This window comes from Sorex araneus, chromosome X, assembly GCF_027595985.1.
Source record: "Sorex araneus isolate mSorAra2 chromosome X, mSorAra2.pri, whole genome shotgun sequence".
NCBI classification, from domain to species: domain Eukaryota; kingdom Metazoa; phylum Chordata; class Mammalia; order Eulipotyphla; family Soricidae; genus Sorex; species Sorex araneus.
The window spans coordinates 277,089,295-277,111,032 of record NC_073313.1 but is presented as its reverse complement, the minus strand read 5'-3'; the positions used below and the strand labels follow the sequence as shown (position 1 = coordinate 277,111,032).

The window sequence follows — 21,738 nt, the reverse complement described above, 5'->3', positions numbered from 1 at the left end:
ACTCTCAGAAGATTGACAATTTCTCCCAAAGGGAGAAGCAGGCTACAAGATATTGCATGGCCACAAAGCGGCCATGCTTCTGGGAGCTCGCTTTTAAGTCTCTGGATGTTGGCCTTTGATGGGATTACACACACCTGGGTTCCTCTGTCGGTACCTTCATGCTAGAGGCCTGTCTGAACGTGTGGAGAGGGGCCTCGAGCATGGCTGTAGCTAGGTTCTGGTGGTCTTTGGCCGCCGGGAACTCTGCTCAGGGAGGAGAGGGAAGCTAGAACCCATCCCCTCCGAGAAGCCCCGGGGGAAGACAGCCAGGCATGCGGGCTGTTCATAATAAAGGCAATATATCTGGTTAATGGAAAAAAATAGTTAAACAATAATTAAGCAAGATAGAAAGAAATTAATAATAAATAATAATAAAGTTTCAACAAAGAATTCTCTAGGATTATATGTCATCAATGGTGAATTCTATCAAATTGTACATAATGATAATGATGCCATTCCTTATCAACTCTTCAAATTATTGAAGAGGACAGAAAACTCCCAAACATATAACAAATACACTATGAATCAGATAAAAAGCCAGAAAGAGACAGTGCAATAAAAGTAAAAGACAAAGAGAAAAAATATAAATGAAATGAAATGAATAAAATACAGAACAGACATGTAAATATCTCATGGAATACTAGCAAAATGAAGTCAGCGATACATTAAAAGGCCATGCACTATAAATATGTGGGATTTTTTTTCTTGAAATTTGTGAATGATTCAGTATACAACTATCAATAAATGTGATACTCCACAATAAAGTGATGAAAGATAAAAATCATGCACTCATTTTAATACATGTAGAAAATAATTGACATTAACACTTTTTCATGATAAAACTTTAATTGATGAGATGTGAAAGGAATGTAATGTGTCTGTTATTAATTCAGTGTAATAAAGGCCACATGTAACAAGCCCACAACTAACCAAATGGTGATAATTAATTAGTCTCTAGTAAATAATACTAGAAATCCTGGCTCAAACAAATAGGCAAGCAAAAGAAATATGAGACACCAAAATGAATAAATAAGTATAGAATTTACCTGTTTGATGTTGATATAATTTTTTTCTGCAGAAAATCGTAGTATTCATTTTTTAAATTAAAACTAATCACTAAATTTAGTTAGGTCACAGGATTAAAAACTACAAATAAAAATAAACTATGTTCATATACACTAAAGACAAATTGTATATAAAAAGAAAAATCTTATTTACTGTAGTGTCAAAGTCAAAAAAGTGTAGCTATAAATATATAATTTAAATTATAGAGTATGTATTTGCATGTTTGAGGCCCTGGTCTGATCCTCAGCATTGTTTTATTCCCAACTACTATGAATGAATACCTGGCCATTCGAGTACCTCTTAATACATCTTCAAGTACATCAATAATAAGCAAAGAAGAAACAAGAATTATCATATATAAAATTTTTGAATAAATATAACTGAAAAGTATAATATTTGTGAGAAAATATATAAAGTTCATATCATTACTGTCATCACTGTTATCCCATTGATCAATGATTTGCTCATGTGGGCCCAGTAACGTCTCCATTCATCCTAGCACTGAGATTTTAGCAGCCTCTTTTTTATTCATTCTTCCCAATGGTGCCACATTAGAGGCTCTTCAAGTTCAGGGGAATGAGACCCATCATTGTTATTGTATTTGGCATATGAATATGACACGGGGAGCTTGTCAGGCTCTCCTGTGCAGACAATAAACTCTCGGTAGCTTGCCTGGTTCTCCATTAAAATAAAAAACTGTCACTGTATCACTGTCATCCTGTTGCTCATCGATTTGCTCAAGTGGGCACCAGTAACATCTCCATTGTGAGACTTGTTACTGTTTTTGGCATATCAAATATGCCACAGGTAGCTTGCCAGGCTCTGCTCTGTGGGAGAGATACTCTCAGTAGTTTGCCAGACTCTTTGAGAGGGGCGGAGGAACCAAACCCGGTCAGCCACATGCAAGGCAAATGCCCTATCCGCTGTGCTATTGCTCCAGTCCAAAATAAAAAACGAATTTTCAAAATCATGTTAGTAATCACATAGAAGGGTTAATAGTCCCTTGGTGAAATACAGCAATGTTCACGCACTTCAATCTAAGTGGGGCCAATCTATCTTGGGCCAATAAATCTTTGGTTAGTCTATCTCAGAATAATCAAACTGTGCCAATATATCTATCTCGGGCAAATCTATCTAACATTAGCTATAACTAACATTCAGAAGAAAACCCTTAAACACAAGCCTCGACATTCTATTTCTTTCCAAATGTTTTTAATTTAATTTTGAATTTATAAAGTATCTCACAAAATTTATTGCATTCAATATTACCATACTGGTCCCACTACCATTACACTTTCTCACCATCATATTTTGGGAGTTTTCATCCCGAACCCGAACAACAATGCCAAAGCAGAACCAAAGTACTTGAGTTCTTATTATTTACTATGGAAAACTGCTGAAAAGAATCCACAAGTTTCCTTGTAGGAAAGTGTGTGTGAACAATCATATATTGGAGCAATACATATCATTAAAATATTCATCTTATCCAAAAGTTGTATACTTATTCAAGGAAATTTTTTTCAAGTTCCATTGGATGTGTCTTTATAGAATATAAATAATTCTAGTATTAGTTTTGAACCACTGGAACAATCTAAATAACCAAAACAGTCTTGAGCAAAAGCAAAACTGGAGGCATCATACTTACTGATTGGATATTATAATTCAAAACTCTTTAAGGGCCTTATCATGCCAGCATAAAAAGATACCAATAGAATAAAATACAGAGCTTAGAATAAAAATATATGGTTAGCTAATCTCCTACAAAGGCATTAAGAACACAAGGGAGAAACAAAAGATTTAATAAATGTTTTGAGGAAAAATTGGATATTTACAAGCAAAATAAAAGAAACTATTTTATTCCTTAGGTAAAATTGAAGTTAAAATGAATTAAATGTATAAGACCTGAAATTATGAGACTAGTGGAAAAAGATAAAGGAAATCTCTCTCTGACATAAATCTTAATAGTAAGTTTTTAATTTATGATACTAAAGGAAAAGTTAACAAAAATGAAAAATGAAGCAATATTTAAAAGGTTTTATACAGTAAATAAAATAGCCAAAAATATGAAAGGCAATCTATAAAATGGGAGAGGGCATTTTCAAACAATATATTTAATAAAATTTTTATATTAAGAACTCAAATTAATTCTTATATTTATATGATTGGTATTTACCAGAGATTGGAAATGCTATAGGGGAAAAGAGAAGTTAGTTAAAAGATACAGCATTTCAGTTATAAGGTGAGTGTGCTTTATATAGCATAGTAGCTATAGTTAATAATAGTATAGACTTGGGGCTGGAGTGATGGCACAGCGGGTAGGGCATTTGCCTTGCACGTGGCCGACCGGGGTTCGATTCCCAGCATCCCATATGGTCCCCTGAGCATGGCCAGGGATAATTCCTGAGTGCAGAGCCAGTGTGACCCCTGAGCATCGCTGGGTGTGACCCCAAAAGAAAAAAAACATAATAGTATAGACTTGAAATTTGCAAAAAGTTTTCAATGTACTCATCATGTAACTTGACAATAATAATTTTATAATGGCATGCTTATAACACATCACTTGCCCATGTCAATCTATCGCAACATTTTAAATTTTGTCTAAATCATAATACAATAGAAAAAGTAAGTAAAAGTGGAGTTGGAAAGATAGTACAGCCCAGAGGGTGCTTGCAGTACACACATCTCCCCCAGGGTCACTCAGGACACCCAGATGGTTCCAGGAGCCCACCAGGAATGACTTCTGAGCCAGATGGGGCCCAGAAACGAACAAAAAACCCCTACATATTTTATTTTTAAAAAACAGGGGTGGTTATCATCTAATATTGGCTTTTCATTTTATTTTCATTTTCTTTATTAATAAAAAAAATTAAATAATTCTAAGTGCCCAAGGGAACAATTTTTCAGAACTAGGTCTGTCCTTTGCTCTTTTTTTTTCTTTTTGGGTCACACCCGGCGATGCACAGGGGTCACTCCTGGCTCTGCACTCAGGAATCACCCCTGGCGGTGCTCAGGGGACCATATGGGATGCTGGGAATGGAACCCGGGTCGGCCGCGTGCAAGGCAAACCCCCTACTCGCTGAGCTGTTGCTCCAGCCCCTGTCCTTTGCTCTTGAGAAGCTGAAACTGGGTTGAAGAGTTGACTCATTCTATGTCAAGGAATGCCCTGAGAACAATACAAATACTTGTATAATCAAATACTAAAGTGAGCGGCACAAACAATAGCACCAAGGAAAGATAATTTGTGTGGGCTGAAGAAGTCGGGAAGGATCTCACAAAGAGATGGATTCTGATCTGATCTTGAAGGCAACAGGAGTCTTAGGTGGTATTTGAAGACCTTTGTACATCCTTTTCTTATTGGAGTGATGGGCAGTTTGGGTTGGGCCACTCTCAGCAGAGTTCAGAGTTTACGCCAAGCTCTGCCCTCAGGATCACTCCTGTCAGGGCTTGCGGGACCATAGGCAGTGCTGGGGTGACTGCAGGCAAGGTGATCATGCTCTCTCTCGCTCTCCCTCCGCCTCTCTCTCTTGCTCTTCCTTTCTCCTTCCTTCCCTGCCCTCCCTTCCACCCTTGTCTCTCTGTCTCTTTCAATTGACAATTATACTTTTGTGAAGGTTTTGTTGTTGGCTGTTTTATTGTTATAATAGCAATCAGGTACGTGTTTTACTGGTAATTATTTAGTGAACAAACGAACAAACGCTAGAAGACAGATTAAGATTCCATCCACAATCCCACACAATAATGGCATGTCTCAACCAGGCATCTTGTGGCCCCATTTGAATACCCCACGCAATTGCAAGGGAATAACAGGTGAAAAATTCCATAAATGGAGGCCATAGCGTGAGACAGGTGTGGAAGAGCACAACCAATATGACAGGAGGGCCAAAGGGAGGAACAAAGTGAAAGAGGGCCACAGTTGGAAAACTTAAAAAACACTGTAATAAAGAGCTGTATGTCATCCATTTATTTTACAGTTAAACAATTCATTATATATTACCCTACATTAGAAACATAAACATAGTTCCTGAGCCTGGAGTCCTATATTTAACCATCTAACTTTAGTTTACATATTAACCCCAAATATCTCTTGTATAAGTGAAATACACCAAAAATTTCAAACATACAATATCATTGTATAGCACTGTTGTCCCGTTGTTCATCAATTTGCTCGAGCAGGCACCAGTAATGTCTCCATTGTGAGACTTGTTGTTACTATATTTGGCATATCGAATATGCCATGGGTAGCTTGCCTGGCTCTGCCATGTGGGCAGGATACTCTCGCTAGCTTGCCGGGCTCTCCGAGAGGAACAGAGGAATCGAACCCAAGTCAGCCGCATGCAAGGCAAACACCCTGCACGCTGTGCTATTGCTCCAGTCCATACTTGTGTCACATGAAAAAAGAGGGTTCAATTTTATTCAGAGTCTTACCAAGAATCTTCATGGGTTTAGAATACTTCCTGGAGGCCATTGCTCGTTAAATGTTTGAGTTGCTAATTCATGCTGCTATGTCTACATACGTATGGGCAGCTGCAATCACTTGACCATTTAATTGAGTTGTTGGAGTTTTGCTTGAATATTTTCACTGAAATGTATTTTATAACATTCTCAACTTATGATTATTTCTTCCTTATCTTATATATCCAATATTTTAATTCTATAAAATCCTATAAAATTATGTAAATTACTTATTTTATTATCAGAGCAAAAGAGATATGAAAATATTTGTTGGTAAATAGTGTTATGCTTTTAACAATTAAGAAGTATTGTCTAGACTTTAGACTTAGCTTGGGGTTTGGAACTAGGATTCTATCTCTAGCTTCTGTTATTTAATCACTATGCAATATTCCTGCACAGGATATAAAACACTATTGTTAAGCAGTATTATATGACTGTGTATTTAAAGCTAATATAATGATCAGGATTCAATTTTTTTATTGAAGCACTAAATACCTTCTATTTTGTTCTTCCACTTCCAAGGATTTAAAAAGCATTCTTCACCAGTAGACACACTTTGGTGAAAAACCCAGAGATGATAAAGTTCTTTATAAAAATAAAGAAAATTGTTCTTTATAGTTTATAAAGCATATTTTGTTAATGTAATAAAACTACAAGAAGAATATAAGAAAGTCCAATAATATTGAACCAAGTGAAAAATTATAATATGACAGTCTCTTTTATAGGAAGATGAGAGGAAGCTCTCAACCCCTGCAAACCCTAGGACTGTTTTTGGTGTCCATAAGTTAGTTAATAGAAATAACTAACATTTTGTTACTTTCTCCTTGCTTCAAACATTTTAGTCTTCTTTTCACTTAATATTCCCTGTGGTTGAATTTACTGTGTATTAGGACTAACCAGTACTTTGCATAACTTAACCATTTTAGTCCTTACAATAACTCTGCAATATAAAATTGTTATTCTTATTTACATAGAAATGCTCTCTGGTACAGAATCTCTCTGTGGTTTAGCTAGTTACAGAACAGCTCTGTCAAGTAGAAGAAAGGAATTTAAACTTACATTGTCTGATATGATTCTGCTTTTGCTTGCTTTTTACTCCAAGGTCTGTGAGCACTTAGTTTCTAAGGATAGACTTCTGAGTTCCAAGGCAAATTATATCCCTTTCTCGACTGTCATTCAGTCCAGAGCCTTGAAACTCCACTCTGGAATGTTTTCATTTATACATGTAGTCGTTTTATTTTTCTCCAAGACTGATTCTTCTGCCTGGGCTATTTGGCTTATATTTTTCTACTTTTATGGGAAAGTACCACTAGAGCTGTGTAAACCTTAGCATAATAAAAATCAGAGCTGATGGCATGATTCTGGAGTTATTATCTAGGGTGTTTATTTTGTTTGTCTGGGGAATGTTATAAAATTTGCATTCTTTCTAACAAATTTGTAGTCTTTGGAGCTGGAGAGTACAGTGGTTAGTGCATGATTTAATACCAAGAATGGCCCTAGGCCATGAGCAATTCTAAGGTGCACCCCGCAAAGATAATAAAATATTGCTACAAAAGAAACTTGAATCTAGTTAGTTTTCACCTCCAGCACTTTGCTTTGCACTTGGCTTACCTGGCTTCACTCTCCAGCATCTCATATGGGTTCACACACACAGCCAGGAGTAAGTTCTGAGTGCAGAGCCAGGAGTAACCCCTAAATACTGTTTGGTGTTCACCCCTGCAATCCGTCCCTGTTACCAGTAACGTCTCCATTGTGAGACTTCTTGTATAGGCAGAGCCTATATTTGATAATGCCACGGGTAGCTTGTTACTATAGGTTCTGCCATGTAGGCGGGATACTCTCGGTAGCTTGCCAGGCTCTTCTAGAGGGATGGAGGAGTTGAACCTGGGTCAGCTGCGTGCAAGGCAAATGCCCTACCCACTGTGCTATCGATCCGGTCCATGTATATCTGTACACACACAAACACACACACACACACACACACGTGTATATATATACTATACCTGAGTTTCATTTTCTCCATGTCCTTACTGATAGTTTTGTTTCCATCTTTTTTACATAAACTATTCTCAAAGGTATGAGATGTTATCTCATTATAGTTTGGATTTGCATTTTTCTAAAATAAGTGATGCTAAAATATTTTTTGTCTGTGGGCCATCTGTATGTCTTCTTTGAAGAAATGTCTATTCATATCTGTCCATTTTATTTTTACTGAATTGCTTGTTTTTTGATGTTATTGTGTGAGTTCTTTATGTATTTGTATATTAACCCTTTGTCAAATATATGACATGCAAATATTTTCTGCAGTTGTAAATTGTGTTTTTGTTTCTGTGCTAGTCTACATAAATACTTTTTAACCTAATGTAATTCCATTTGCTTATTGTTTTATTTATCTACTAATGCCATTGAATCTGCAAATATTCTGATATTAAGATTCACCTATTTTTTTCTGATTTTAATTTATTATTTTGGCACTGATACATAGTTTTTAAAATCACTTTTGAATTAACTATTATGTATAGGATTAGCTTACCCAATTTCTTTCTTTTTTCCATATCTTTTTTATTTTTTGATATAGGGCAATCCAGTTTTTCCACCCCATGTTGTATGGTTTGGGTTCTTTTGTCCTATCTGAGCTGTTCATATATGTATAGATTTACTTCTCGATTTACTTTTGTTTCCATTCCTCACAAAGTAGTTGGCTATTCTTAGTGGGTTTCAGAACAATACATTTCATACAAGAACTACATACATTACAAGAAGTTGTTCACTATAAGACGTTCACACAAGTCCACTATAAGATCAACTCAGGAGTCAGTAGTTTCTATTCCTCAAGTAAAGGTCATCCACTGACCTCTGCTCATAGAATGCAATGCTAGGCAGAAGATTCACCACTTTCTAATATTTTATCCCTTCCCAAAATGATTAATTTTGTTAAATTTTAATGCACACACCCTACCACAGCTACATATAAATATGCACAAGAATATGGCATAGCACTGCAGCACTGTCATCCTGTTGTTTATCAATTTGCTCGAGCGGGTACCAGTAACGTCTCTATTGTGAGACTCGTTATCATTTTTGGCATATCGAATATGCCATGGGTAGCTTGCCAGGCTCTGCCGTGTGGGCAGGATAGTCTTGGTGGCTCACCGAGCTCTCAGAGAGGGACAGAGAAATCAAACCCTCTCTTGGTTGCGTGCAAGGCATATGCCCTACCTACTGTGCTATCACTCCAGTCCATATGGCATACACTATAGAAACTCTTTAACAACCTGTTTGCATAGTTAATGTTGTAACTTGGTCATCTTTTGATATAATAATATTTAAAAATGTCCTCTTTTGGTTAATGATTGCAGAGTATTCTATGGTACAGATAAACTATATTTTTGAAAACTCCGCCAATATGCAATATTTATGTGTAGAATTATTATAGCAATTGCTTTAGATATAGGTAAGAATCTAGGATTAATTCCTAAAAGTTGAAGATGAATTATTACATACAATAATGTGCCTTTTAAGATATCTGATAGGGGGCTGGAGAGATAGTACAACTGGTAGTTTCTTGCCTTGCATGTGGCTGATCTGTTGTTCAGTCCCTGCCATACAATATGGTCCCTTGAACTCTGCCAGGAGTGATCGCTGAGTGCAGAACCAAGAATAAACCTTGTGCACAGCCAGGTGTGGCAAAAAACCCTAAATAAATAAAATGAAATATTTGATAGATTACCTTGCCATTTTTTTAAACTACTTAATATATCCTATGGGTAGAGTACACACACATGTAAAATACATATATATATAAATATATGTACATATATATTTATGTATTTATGTTGTGTATATTTGCTTTTGGGGTCACACCCGGCAATGTGCAGGGGGTACTCCTGGCTCTGCACTTAGGAATTACTCCTGGTGGTTCTAGGGGTCCATATGGGATGCTGGGAATCGAACAACCGGGGTTGACCACATGCAAGGCAAATGCCCCACCCACTGTGCTATTTCTCCAGCCCCAACTTTTTTTTTGAGGGTAGAATATAATTTTAAAAGTTGATATATCAGTTTTAATGTTTTTCTTTTGTGAATTTCCTTAAATGAAAATTAGACTGAAGATTTTAATATATTCTGTAGTTCTTTTGTGAATTGTGACTTTATGTTTTTTGCCTATATTTTATTTGATCTTTTTAGTGATTTGTGATTTTGCATTCTAAGGAAATCTTTCACTGAATGTACTACATTTATTTTCCCATTTTGTCACTGCATTTGGCCAATAATAATTTTTATATTTTTTCATAGTCATAATTGGTTATCTTACATGGCTTTGTATTTCTGCATTTTGATATAGAAGAACAAAATGAAAAAACACGGTCAGGGAAAACAGGGACTAGGAGGACTGGTGAATGGTTGGAATTAACCACATGAGTGTGTGGGGCTGAGGGTAAGTAAGACAGAGAAGACCAGTATGACAATAATAGCAGGGAATGATCATGCTGGACAGCTCTGGGTGTTAAAGGTGAAGAGATATTCTTGATAACTTTCAGTATCAATATTGCAAACCATATGCCCAAAAGGAGAGGGACGGAGAGGAAGGGAGGCGAGGGGGGTGGAGAGAGAGAGAGAAAGAGAGAGAGAGAGAGAGAGAGAGAGAGACAGAGACAGAGACAGAGAGACAGAGACAGAGAGAGAGATAAAGAGAGAGAGACAGAGAGAAGAAAAGTGCCTGCTATAGAAGAAGGCAGTAGTGGGGGAGGGAGGTGGTGGGGGAGATGAGAAGGAACCTGGGGATACTGGTGCTGGGAAATGTACACTGGTAGAGGGATGGGTACTGGAACACTGTATAACTAAAATCTAATCATGAACAGCTTTGTAAGGGTCTATCTCAAAATGATTCAGTAAAAAAGTAAAAAAAAAATAAAAGAAAGAAAAGGTTACTACCAAAAAAATGAAAATACAAAGTTTATTTTTTTCTAATGTATTTATGATTTAAATTTCCTTCACTTCAAACTTTTACCCATCTAGATGAAGATTATGATATTCATCTTTAATCTTAATGGCACTGAGTTAAATATTCCTATTTTTATAGACCACAAGTTTTCAAATGGCGACAAAAAGGATCAGACAAGGAAATGATTTTCTAATACTAATCCCTTGTGAGTTTTTGAGCTGAGATTTACTTTGTTGTCCTCCAAATTTATGTAACCAGTTACAATTTTCTTAAACAATAACAAATGCTGTTCTTTTAGTAGGTACACAGCCCTTTGCTTAAAATAGACAATATATTTCAGTAGCACATTATCATTGTAATTAATACCTTATCTCCTGCCTCTACACAAAGAGAATAGTAAATCAGCTTTTCTAATACACTTAGAAAAATTAGACAGTAAATCTACAGGTATAATCCATGTCAGTACTGAGATGTTTTGGGATGGATAAATGTATGACTTTAAGTGAATATGCATATCTGGGCCTCTCTTTAAAACACACATACTAACGTTAATATCTAAAAGTCTCTGTGATTGTCTTTAGAAGAAAAACTGTATATACTTTTTATCTTCTAACAACATTTGCATTTTATCTGTGCTTGGGCACTGTTTTGAAATGTGTAAAATGTATCAGCTTTAATTTTTTTTCTCCGTCTCTCCTGGGCCATCAGAAGACCCTAGGGTCTATTAAAATCATAATAAAAAAAAGGTACTGTTGATTTTCTCTCAGATTCCTAATGAAAAGATATCACAAGCTGAAAAATTGAGTTTTAAAATCCTCCAACCCCCAATGGAGCACGACATTTTAAAAAATTGCATGTAGTTCCATGGCACTGAGTTGCTATGTTTAGGTCCATTTATTGGGAAGGGTTACGGGGGAAAATGACCTGCTATGAACTCAGGGGAGGAAAGTATTATTAACTGAAATACTTGGTACTGAAATACTTGGTTCTGCATTTAAAGTCGTTAATGAAAGTTGTGAAATAATGAGCGCTGCGCATCCATGTGGATGTTTTTTTTTTTTTTTTAATGTCCTAGAAATCTCTGGTGATGCTGCAAGAGCTTCCAATTTGTAATTACCTAGACTCGGATGACAGAAGGAATAGCGAATCAAGGGAAGTGTCTGCCTTCTTTTACATCGCTAAAGAATCTCCTGCTTAAGATAAGATTGCCTTTTTCCTCCTAAAAAAGGCACAAACAATGACAGCCCAAAATAGCTTTTAGTCAGAACTGACGACACTTTCTCAATGCTTGTCTTGTCATTAAGAGGCAAAAAGAAAACCCTGCATTCCTTTTGTGCTTAATTTCCCTCTTAAATACCTTGCTTCCTCCTTCAACTGCCTCACCTCGTCGCCCAGACAAAATGCCCAGTGGCTCCACAGAGCCTCAGCACCACTGCAGATTCCAAAGGGGAGGTGGTTTATGCAAAACAGATGAAAGAAAAAAAATCCTAAAAGTCACTGCAGCTTTTCTACTGAGTTCTGCTGATCTTCCCTGTTGCTGTAAGCTGATGGGAACGTCATGGCAAAGACAGAACCACTCTTTTTCCTCCTACTATTTTTGCTGCAGTGGGAATTGTTCATTTCTGCCTGCATTTTGCTAGCTAGCCCTGAAATCCTGAGCGTTAGTGCTCCCTAAAGCTGAAATAGGAGTTGAGAACCTTAAATTGGACTTTGTCCTTTTGGCTCAGTAAAAAATCGAGTTAATTTGCGACATCCGGTGCCTGCCAGGAATGACAATAGACAGTAGGGTCTGACGATGTTTTGATTTTTTTTTCCCCTCAAGGATTCATGGGGGCAGAAGCTTTTATTTTTTTCCTCTAGCTTTTTCTCTTCCATAGCCAAACACATTACATTCAGCAGAAGTAACTACTAAATATGTGGTTATGTTGTCCCGGCTGTCTTTATTCCAATCCCACCTTTCGTTATTGACTGTCACTGACCAGTAAAGCTTAGTTTGGGAAAATTGGATGTATTGTTTTGCTAGCTATCATAGCAACTTTAGCTATCTCTGCAAGATGTAACTGATAATGTAGGACAGAGGAGTAAGAGGAGATACTTCTGAGCCATTTAATCACAGATCAGATCACCACAGGGGAACCCAGCTTACATTTTAGGGGACTTTATGAGACAGTGATTAGCCGGTCTCGTCTTATTCCATACAGAGGAACAGAATGAGACGTATTTGCAGCGATTTGTAGTATTTGCCAAACAGGGTGCTGCATTAGAACAGTCTGGAATACAGTGCAGAGAGCCCATATTAAACCTCCGAAGGGAAAAGGGTTTTCTCTTCATTTACAGTCAGCCCGATGCAATCCTATTGTAAAGTATCTAATAGGATAATATCAGGGCTCTCCAGAAATATAAGTAACTCATTGGTTAAATTTCAATTTTCACCTTCCCCCCTTCTTCCTGGGTGAGCTCATTCCCCCTCCCTTTTTTTTTTTTTTTAACCCGGTGATTTAAAATGCTAGAAGGAAAAGCAACTGAAGTCTTAACTTTCAGAAGCTGAATTCCCGGCTAATTGAAATTACTGGACACAATGCTATATATAGCCAATGAAGAGATTTGGAGCTTTCACTCAGTGCCTTCAAGACATGTCGTTGTGTAGTCAGAGAAAACAGAGATCAATGCATTTTCAAACTGACAGAGGGAACGGATGCTCCTTAGTAGCACATGCCCAGGATCCTGTGTGTGGGGCTTGCGCTGTGCTGAAAAGCTGAACACCGGTCCATATGCTCCTTATTTACTGCGATGTTCTTTGCATGCTACTGTGCACTCCGGACTAATGTGAAGGTAAGAGGAGGCGAGCCGGCAACTGGGTGCAATCTACATGTTCAAACAGCTGCAGAAAATGTCTACCTTGTAGCTTCAGGACTTTTCGGATTGCTGGCTGAGCAGGCAGATTATTACAGGTGGTTGCAAGGGCTTTGTTTTATTGTTGCCTTGCAGCCTTGCTGGGGGAGCGTGTTGGAACGCAGCTCGAAGTGACCTTCAGGTTTAACTGTTTGTAATTCAGATTCACGCTCACTCTTGGGAGGATGGAGTGGGGGTGGGGGGGAGAATAAAGATTATTCAGGTAGGCCAGAACTAAGAAACTAGTGGAGGTAAAAACCCATAGGGCATGCTTTAGATTAGTATCTGAGGTCTGTCTTTTAAAAAGTGTTGTGAGCTGCCTGCGTTCCTGCAACTTAATTGCTTCAGAGCCGAGGTTTAAACTTAGAGGCTGTAGTGGCATTAAGATGTGATTTGTGGCATATTTGCATATCCTGTTCATATAAACAGTTATTATAATTGAAAATAGGTGATGTTGATCATGAAAATCCTCAGCTCTTGGGGGGCTACTGGCTTCAGTTGTGCGGGCACTGAGGACCTGCTTCTCCACCTCACTGACATTCACTCTCTGTAGCTAATGAGTCTTCAAAGTTGAGCCTAAGTTTTGGAGATTTCCCCCTTGACAGGAGGGACTGGGTTATTATTGGAGAGGTTTTATGACACCGTGTTCATTCAGCACTAAGCCTGATAGAGCAGCTGTGGAATTCCAGATGCAGAAGTTAAGTGAATCATAGCCTCCTGTTAGCTTTCTGAACCTACATTTCTTATTGAAGAAAAAGAAAGTGAATGCCTTTTCAGAATAAAAAATCAATTCTGGCAAGAAAAGGTGTAAAGACAGTTAAGACAACATGTAAAAAAAAAGTCTTTTTTAAGAGTTGAGTTAAAATACTACTACTTATTTCACTAGGGAATGCTAAAGTTTAATTTTATGTATTTACAAGGTTATGCAAAAAATCCCTATTGCTCACTATCTGAATTTCAAACAGGTAGCATTTTTGTTTTGATGACCAATTCCTTTATAATGACAGCCTGGAAGCATTCTGTGGGTCACTTTGTAGAGTTCTACAGAATTGCTTTTTACTACTTTAGAGATAAACTTCACCAATCATTTTTCTTTATGGGTCTGATGGATATAGTAAACAAGATGAAAATAGATCTTTAAAAACATTGAGTTACCAAAATTAACTCAAATTTATCTATGACTACTTCCTGTTCTAAATTATGAATATCACATGCATTCTTTTGTATGTTAAATGAGTCAAAAATGCATATCCTGGAGGAAAAAATATTTTCAGAGAAAGCCCCATAAGTAATCAAGATTAAGAGATAACAGTTGTTTGATAGTGCACTGTTGTATACCAGAAGTCAGGAAAATGGAATCTCAAGTTTATTTGATACATGTTTAGGAAATACCAATTTTTCACTTTTATCTACTAATTTTAACTACTCTTCCTGGGTTTAGATTAAAATTTTTCTCATTTAAATTCATAAGCTAAGGAATAAGAAGACTTTCATATCATAGCTAAATTTAGATGACTTTTTAGATAATAAGTTCTTAGCAGACTGACTAATCTGTACTGAAATATAGGCACTTCTGATTGCTAATCAATAGAAACTCAAATTATATACATTGTCACATTCAGCACATATAACCTTGCTTTGAATAGTTTTATTTCAATTTTAAGTACGCATATGCCCTTTCAGTAATTAGCTCTTGTACTTTCTTGCATATTTTAGGTTATCTTTCCTTCTGAAATAGCAAGTTTTACAAGAAAGTTTGCATGTCAGTTGATATTTTACAAACTTGGAGAAATATAATCTTACCTAAGCATTTTGGGGGTATTTTTTAAATTATAGCTTTAGAATTAACTATAATACCATTGTACCCAGAATTAACTATTTGCATCACTCTGGCAAATTTTCTTTACTTGTGCATTGCATTGAATAATCATGATTGGTGTTACACTAACCCCAAACTTTAGGGCAGTTAAAACTCAAAAGATAAAAACAGATTTTATCTTTTCTTTTTCAGCTCAGAGTAAACCACTGAGATCATAATCATTTATTCTGTAATGGTTAATTTGTTAATTAGACCTTTATCATTTATATAACAAAAAACCGATGTAAACCTTTTCTATCAATTTATTTAATCTTTTTGTTTAACTATCAGTACAATTTTGATATATTTGTGCATATATCAGCATGCTTCAACTATATAAAATATATCAATATATTTCACATTTTATGTAACTATCAAGGCATTGAAACCAGAAGATGTATGTGTACATATACATATATTTACAGATATTAGAAGATGATCCATAGTTCACTCATGTCTCATTAAATTTTTAAGAATAACTATGATCTTTTCCCTATGCTGGAGCTTGGGAAACTAAGATAAATGGAAAACAGTCCTTGCTCTCAAGATGCTTCCAATCTTGAAAAAGGCACAGACATATCAAAGGACCAATCATAGCATCTATGCAGAATTGTATGCAGAATGTTGTTTACAGAACCAAAACAAAACAACCGATTGATTCTGTATTGACTAGTCAAGAAACATTTTCCTGGGAAGTCATGGCTAAGTTGAGTCTGGACAACATATGGAATTTGGCAAAGAAGCCTAAAGAAAGGAATGTACGTCTGGTAGAGGGGTCAGCAAAAGCAAAGAGCAGGCCATGTTGAAGGGCTGCTGCAAAGAGTTTGAAATGAATGGAGGATGGGGTCTTGCAAGGCTGAGCAATGAACTAACATAGTAAATCTTAAGCAAGTAGAAGCTGAGGGCAGAGCCACGGCAAATGAGTAAGCATCCTTGTAATCTGATTCTTTAGAAATTCGATTACTTTTTCACCAATTTCTAAAGAAAGAAAAAATGAAAACTTCTAATCACGGGCTATTACTTATGTTCTGTTTTTTCTATTTAGCTTCCAGTTGCTTGGCTCTCAGGAACATTTACATCATGGTAGTCTGAATTTATTCTATGTTTTTGTGGTGGGAGAGATTCCAGGTGGTAGTCAGAGGCACTAGGACTTACTGGCGGGTCTAATGGTTCTGTGTTGGAGCCTGGCTGTGAAATGCTGCTCGGGTTGTTAGGGCGCGGATCGAGATCTCCCTATAACGACAAAGAGACTCCAGAGACTGCAAACAGCAAGCAGGGTTTATTGTAAGAATGGCTAGCCAGGGTCCAGCCGCCTACACGGACATGCAGGTCCAGCAGGTTGGGCAAAAGACCCCGAGCTTCTCCAAAGGAGATCTTATATAGGCCTTCCCCGGCCGTTACAGCAGAGCCCGCACATTTCATAGCCAATAGATTTGTAATATTGCAAACTTTCTTAACCAATCCATTTAAAAGGACATCACTCCTTAGCCTATGGTTTTAGAGATCAGTATTCGCGTGCCAATATTCAGGAATGTCCCGGTTCTGGGGGCAGTCCTGGGTCTTGTGATACGGGTCATGTGATATGGGTCTGGTTATCTGGTCTGACCACCACCCTTCTTGCGAACTGGGGTGCCTGTATCTGAATTCCTTGCTCAGGGGCAGAAAATCAAGTTATTCTAGAATGCGGGCTCCTGTAAAAAGAGTCTTAAGAAAGCTAAATAGATTCCTGTGGTCTGTCCTGGGCTAGATCCCCACAGGGTCAGCAAATCTGATGGCTACCCAGACCTCCCGTTTTGCTACAGTGCTCAGGTGCTACCAGAGTATTGTGGGGGTGGGGCACTGAGAATGGTGTGTGGTTCGAGGAGTGGAACTCAGAGCCTCAGGCAGGCAAGGCGAGTGCTCCAGCCCTTTGAGCTCTCAACCAATCATTACCTTGAATTTACTTTTTCGCTTTTTAAAGGATATGATTAGAACAATTTAACATGAATCTGCTCACACACACAAAAAGAGCAATTTGATCATCATATAAATGTATAATTTTTCTTTCATGTCAAATTTCCTGTTACATAAAAAGTAGCTCTTTGAGGACTGAAGAGATAAATAGTTTGACACTTGCCTTGCATACAGCTGACCTCAGTTCAGTTCCCAAAACCCACATGGTCCCCTAAACAACAGCAGTTATGACCCTTGAGCACAGAACCAGGAATAAGGCCTGAGCACCATTAGGCATAGTCAACCCCGCCACAGTCCCTGCCAAAGTACTTCTTTATAGGAAAACAGGCAGTTTATCCTACCAGATAGTTTTATGATTGTTATGGCTCTATTTCTGAAAGTAATAATATTAATGATGATAACTTATATCCAGATAATATCTTTTGCTTTTTCATATAAAATTCAATTGCTCTTCTCCTTATTTACTTCCTTTCATTATCTTATTGTGGAAATAAACATATCCAATCACAAACACAGTTGCTCTTAAGGCAAGCATCCTATTAGTTGTACTATTGCTTTGGCCCGGGGTAATAATAGTTCTCATCTCTTCTAGGTATTATGTAAAATGGGTGTATAAATACTGCAAAACTGTTCTTAGAATCTAGTTACTAATCAATTTAACTCATAAAAAATGTTCTTACAATATAGTAAGTAATCAATTTAACTCATACTTGATGAAGTTGAGGTCACCAAATAGACTTCAGGATTGCCTTTAAAAGTTACCAAGTTAAAAATTTTAAGAATTGTGCCAAATTAAAAAAATATATAATTAATAAGAAATTTGTTAAGAAATAATATCCATTCTCCTGCCATATTGATATTACCACTACGCATATGCGTAGACTACATGTAAGCTCTTTGGAGGTCAGGATTTTAATTGGTTTTATTCACTATATATTATAAGCATCAAGAACAATGTCAAGCATATAATGGGTGCTCCATAAATATGTATTAAATGGTTACATAAACTGAGCTCCAGATTTGACTTCTATACTTATTTTTTCCCAGATTTATTTACTAATGCTTCTTAAATTATTTGAGAGAAATAAAAATATAAAGCCATAGATTTTGAAGTGATATAGGTTTGTCTTTGAATGCTGAATTTATTCATCACAAACCACTTACACCATCACTCACATACTCTTTGATTTGCACAGTTAGGTTGTAGAACAAGATTGTAAAGAATCAATAATTCAAACTAAAACTGTTCATTGAATTACTAAGTACCCTAAAATTCAGATATTCATCATCCTCATACCAGTTATTGAGTGAAGTTGCTCTTTTCCAATCACCCTGCCTTTTCTGCCTTTGAACATATCTGCTAGTATTATTTCTTGTAATGGGAATACCTACCCTGTTTGCTGTACTTGTTTAAATTCTCTCCTTTAAGAGAGATTACAGATGTCACATCTAACTTGATATGCCTAGTAGATAATAAATGTTCATTAAATACCTCCTGCATGAATGAATATAGAATATGGAAAAAGTCTCATGCTCTGACCCTTATCACTATTTGCTAGAAAGAAATTAGAGATGGTAGGGTTACATAAAACATATAAAGTGTATTTGAAAAGTTTTAGAATTAAGAGTGACTGAAAAGTTGGCATCACAGGTACTTAATAATTGTTTGATATTGAGGTCTGTTTCCCCTAAATTTTAGCTTCTCACGTTGATAAAACAATGATGCTACTAATAGTTACATTATAGGAAACACTTAACGTGGGGAATTAAAAATCCAGACCTGGAAGCCAGCATGTAGGGCATTTGCCTTGCATGTGATCCACTCAGGTTAGATCCCCTGCATCCCATGTGGTTCCCTGAGCATCTCTACAAGTGATTCCTGAGTGCAGAGCCAGGAGTAACCCCTGAGCATTGTTGATTGTGACCCAGAGAGAAAAAAAATTACCCAGACCTGGGAATTCTGGCTTTTTTTCCTTTATTTTGGGTGAAAACCCAGACCTGGGAGTCCTGGCTTTTTCCCCTTTATTTTGGGTGAACCATGTGGTGTCAGGACCTCCTGCATGTGAAGCATGCCCATTAAGACAACCCACTGAGCACTGTCCAACTCTAGAGGAAAAGTTTTGAGAGCATAAAAGTATTCATCAGTGTCATCACTGACTGATATTAAGAGTTTGACAAATGATAGCTTATAAAGGACCAAGAGTTGGAGCAGAGTTAGAGGTTCATGAAATAATCCATAGTTTGGATCAGGTTGACACTAGTTTCAGAAGATGTGCAGTTCTATTTATAACTTTAATTTTAGGTATTGTCTTTTATATGTTTTCTGCCCTGACACTGAATTCTAAATTAGGGGCCACTGTTCTAGGGTCTCTGCATTTGGTCAGTATTTGCTGGGGGAAACACATTGATGTATAGTTGCTAAGGTCTTATTCCTGACTGTGCTCCAGGATCATTCCTGGAATGCTCAGGATGGTTCCCAGAGAGAACTGGAGTTGTTCTGGTAAAGTGTGCAAATCAAACTCCTTACCCTGTGCTCTCTCTAGTCTTTGTAGTTTTAAATTGAATCTACTCTAAACTACTTGAGGACAGGAAACTTATATGCATGTATAATCCCATTGCCTTGCAAGTGAATAAGTGAGTAATATATTTCTGTTGAATGCGTGACAAGATGAATGTAAACAACTCAAATTATAGCACCTATTTTACAGAGTACATCTTTGGATTGGGCATGTCACCACCGAGTAAGAATAGATGTACAGTGATTGACTTGAGTATATGATATTATTCCCTGGGATAAATTCTACTTGGTCATGGTGTATATCTTTTATATTTATTATTGGATTTGGTTTGCTAATATTTTGTTTGATGATCTTTGCACATATATTCATGGTCTTTAGCAGGGAGATAGAAAGAGAAGGGAATAGGATGGGGGTGGTACTGGGACAATAAGGGAAGGTGGTTCTGGGACAACAGAGGAAAGCCAACATTCTGATGAAGGGTGTTATACTAGGACATTGTCAGACTGAAACCCCACATTAAAAGTATTGTAAATCATCACGATCACACAATCACGAAACCCTGTTAATCACCAATTTCTCGGACGGGCTCAGTAACCTCTCATTTCGTCCTTTCCCTGAGATCTTAGAAGTCTATCTTGACTCGGCCCTCCCAATGATGTCACACTGGGGGCTCTCCAGGATCAGGGGAATGAGATCCATCTTGTTACTGGATTTAGCATAGGAATACACCATGAGAAGCTTGCAAGGCTGTCCCATGTGGGCAGGAAACTCTCAGAAAATTGCCAGTTTCTCCCAGAGGGAGAAGTAGGCTCCAAGATATCACGCAGCCGCAAAGCAGCCACAAAGACCACCGGAACCTAGCTACAGCCTAGCTATGGCTCGTGCTTCTGAGAGCTTGCTTTTAAGTCTTTGTCTGGATGTTGGCCATTGATGGGATTACACACACCTGGGTTCCTCTGCCGGAACCTTCATGCATGAGGCCTGTCCGAACTTGTGGAGAGGGGCCTCGAGCATGGCTGTAGCTAGGTTCCGGTGGTCTTCAGTTGCTGGGAGCTCTGCTCGGGGTGGGGAGGGAAGCTGGAGCCCATCCCCTCCAAGGGGCCCCGGGGAAGACAGCCAGGCGTGCGGGCAAGAGACAGTGACAGTGACTGTTATCCCATTGCTCATTGATTTGTTCGAGCGGGCACCAGTAACGTCTCTCATTGAGAGACTTATTGTTACTGTTTTTGGCATATCCAATACACATGGGTAGCTTGCCAGGCTCTGCTGCTCGGGCTCGATACTCTCGGTAGCTTGCCGGGCTCTCTGAGTGGGGCAGAGAAATCGAACTTGGGTCGGCCGCATGAAAGGTGAACGCCCAACCGCTGTGCTATTGCTCCAGCCTGTTAGTGACAGTGATTGACAAATGATTGTCTTTTTCCAACATCTCTCTAGGAAAGGGATCTTTAGCAAAATAATCTGGGTATCTAGACTAAAGTAAAACTATATATAATTCATACTGATCCATTACACACTGAATCCTACACTTACCTTTATTAATGAGCTTGGAGGGGTACAGAGTGAGTCATAATTTACAATTTGAAAAACAGTATACATGCATTCTAAAGAACATACAACTCCAATTATGATTATGCAAATAAGAAAATGATGAATTGTAGCTGTTAGCCAACACTAATTAGGTATGTGTTAAAGTACTGTATTGAAACTTTCCGTATAGGCTGGTCCATTTCCTCCTAAGCCAAGAGTAAGACCTGAGCACTTGAAAATTAACGGTTCGGCACCTAATTGCCTGGTCCATTCCCTGGAGTCTTACACTAGCTACTTACATAACTTGGCACATCAAATAATTAATCTTTGTGGAATATTTGTGGTGTTTTAGTCACTGCTCAAAGTATTTTATTCTTTTAGTTTTCAATTACCCTAAAAGAAGTTTTTTCTTAATTGATTAATTTGACATCAGCTAGCACCAGAAGAATTCCCATGAACATGATGACATACCTTCCCATGATTCTGAG

General features: G+C 37.5%; 1 protein-coding gene across 2 annotated transcripts in view; it reads left to right on the top strand.

The window, feature by feature from the left end:
• Positions 1–13,000: 13,000 nt before the first annotated feature.
• Positions 13,001–21,738, top strand: part of DLG2 (discs large MAGUK scaffold protein 2) — a 1,649,366-nt gene continuing 1,640,628 nt past the window's right edge. For both annotated transcript variants that reach the window (XM_055122503.1, XM_055122502.1), the window contains exon 1: positions 13,001–13,333. In XM_055122503.1, the coding sequence (XP_054978478.1) occupies positions 13,292–13,333 (42 nt within the window). In that variant the 5' untranslated portion in view covers positions 13,001–13,291. The remainder of the gene's footprint in view (positions 13,334–21,738) is intronic.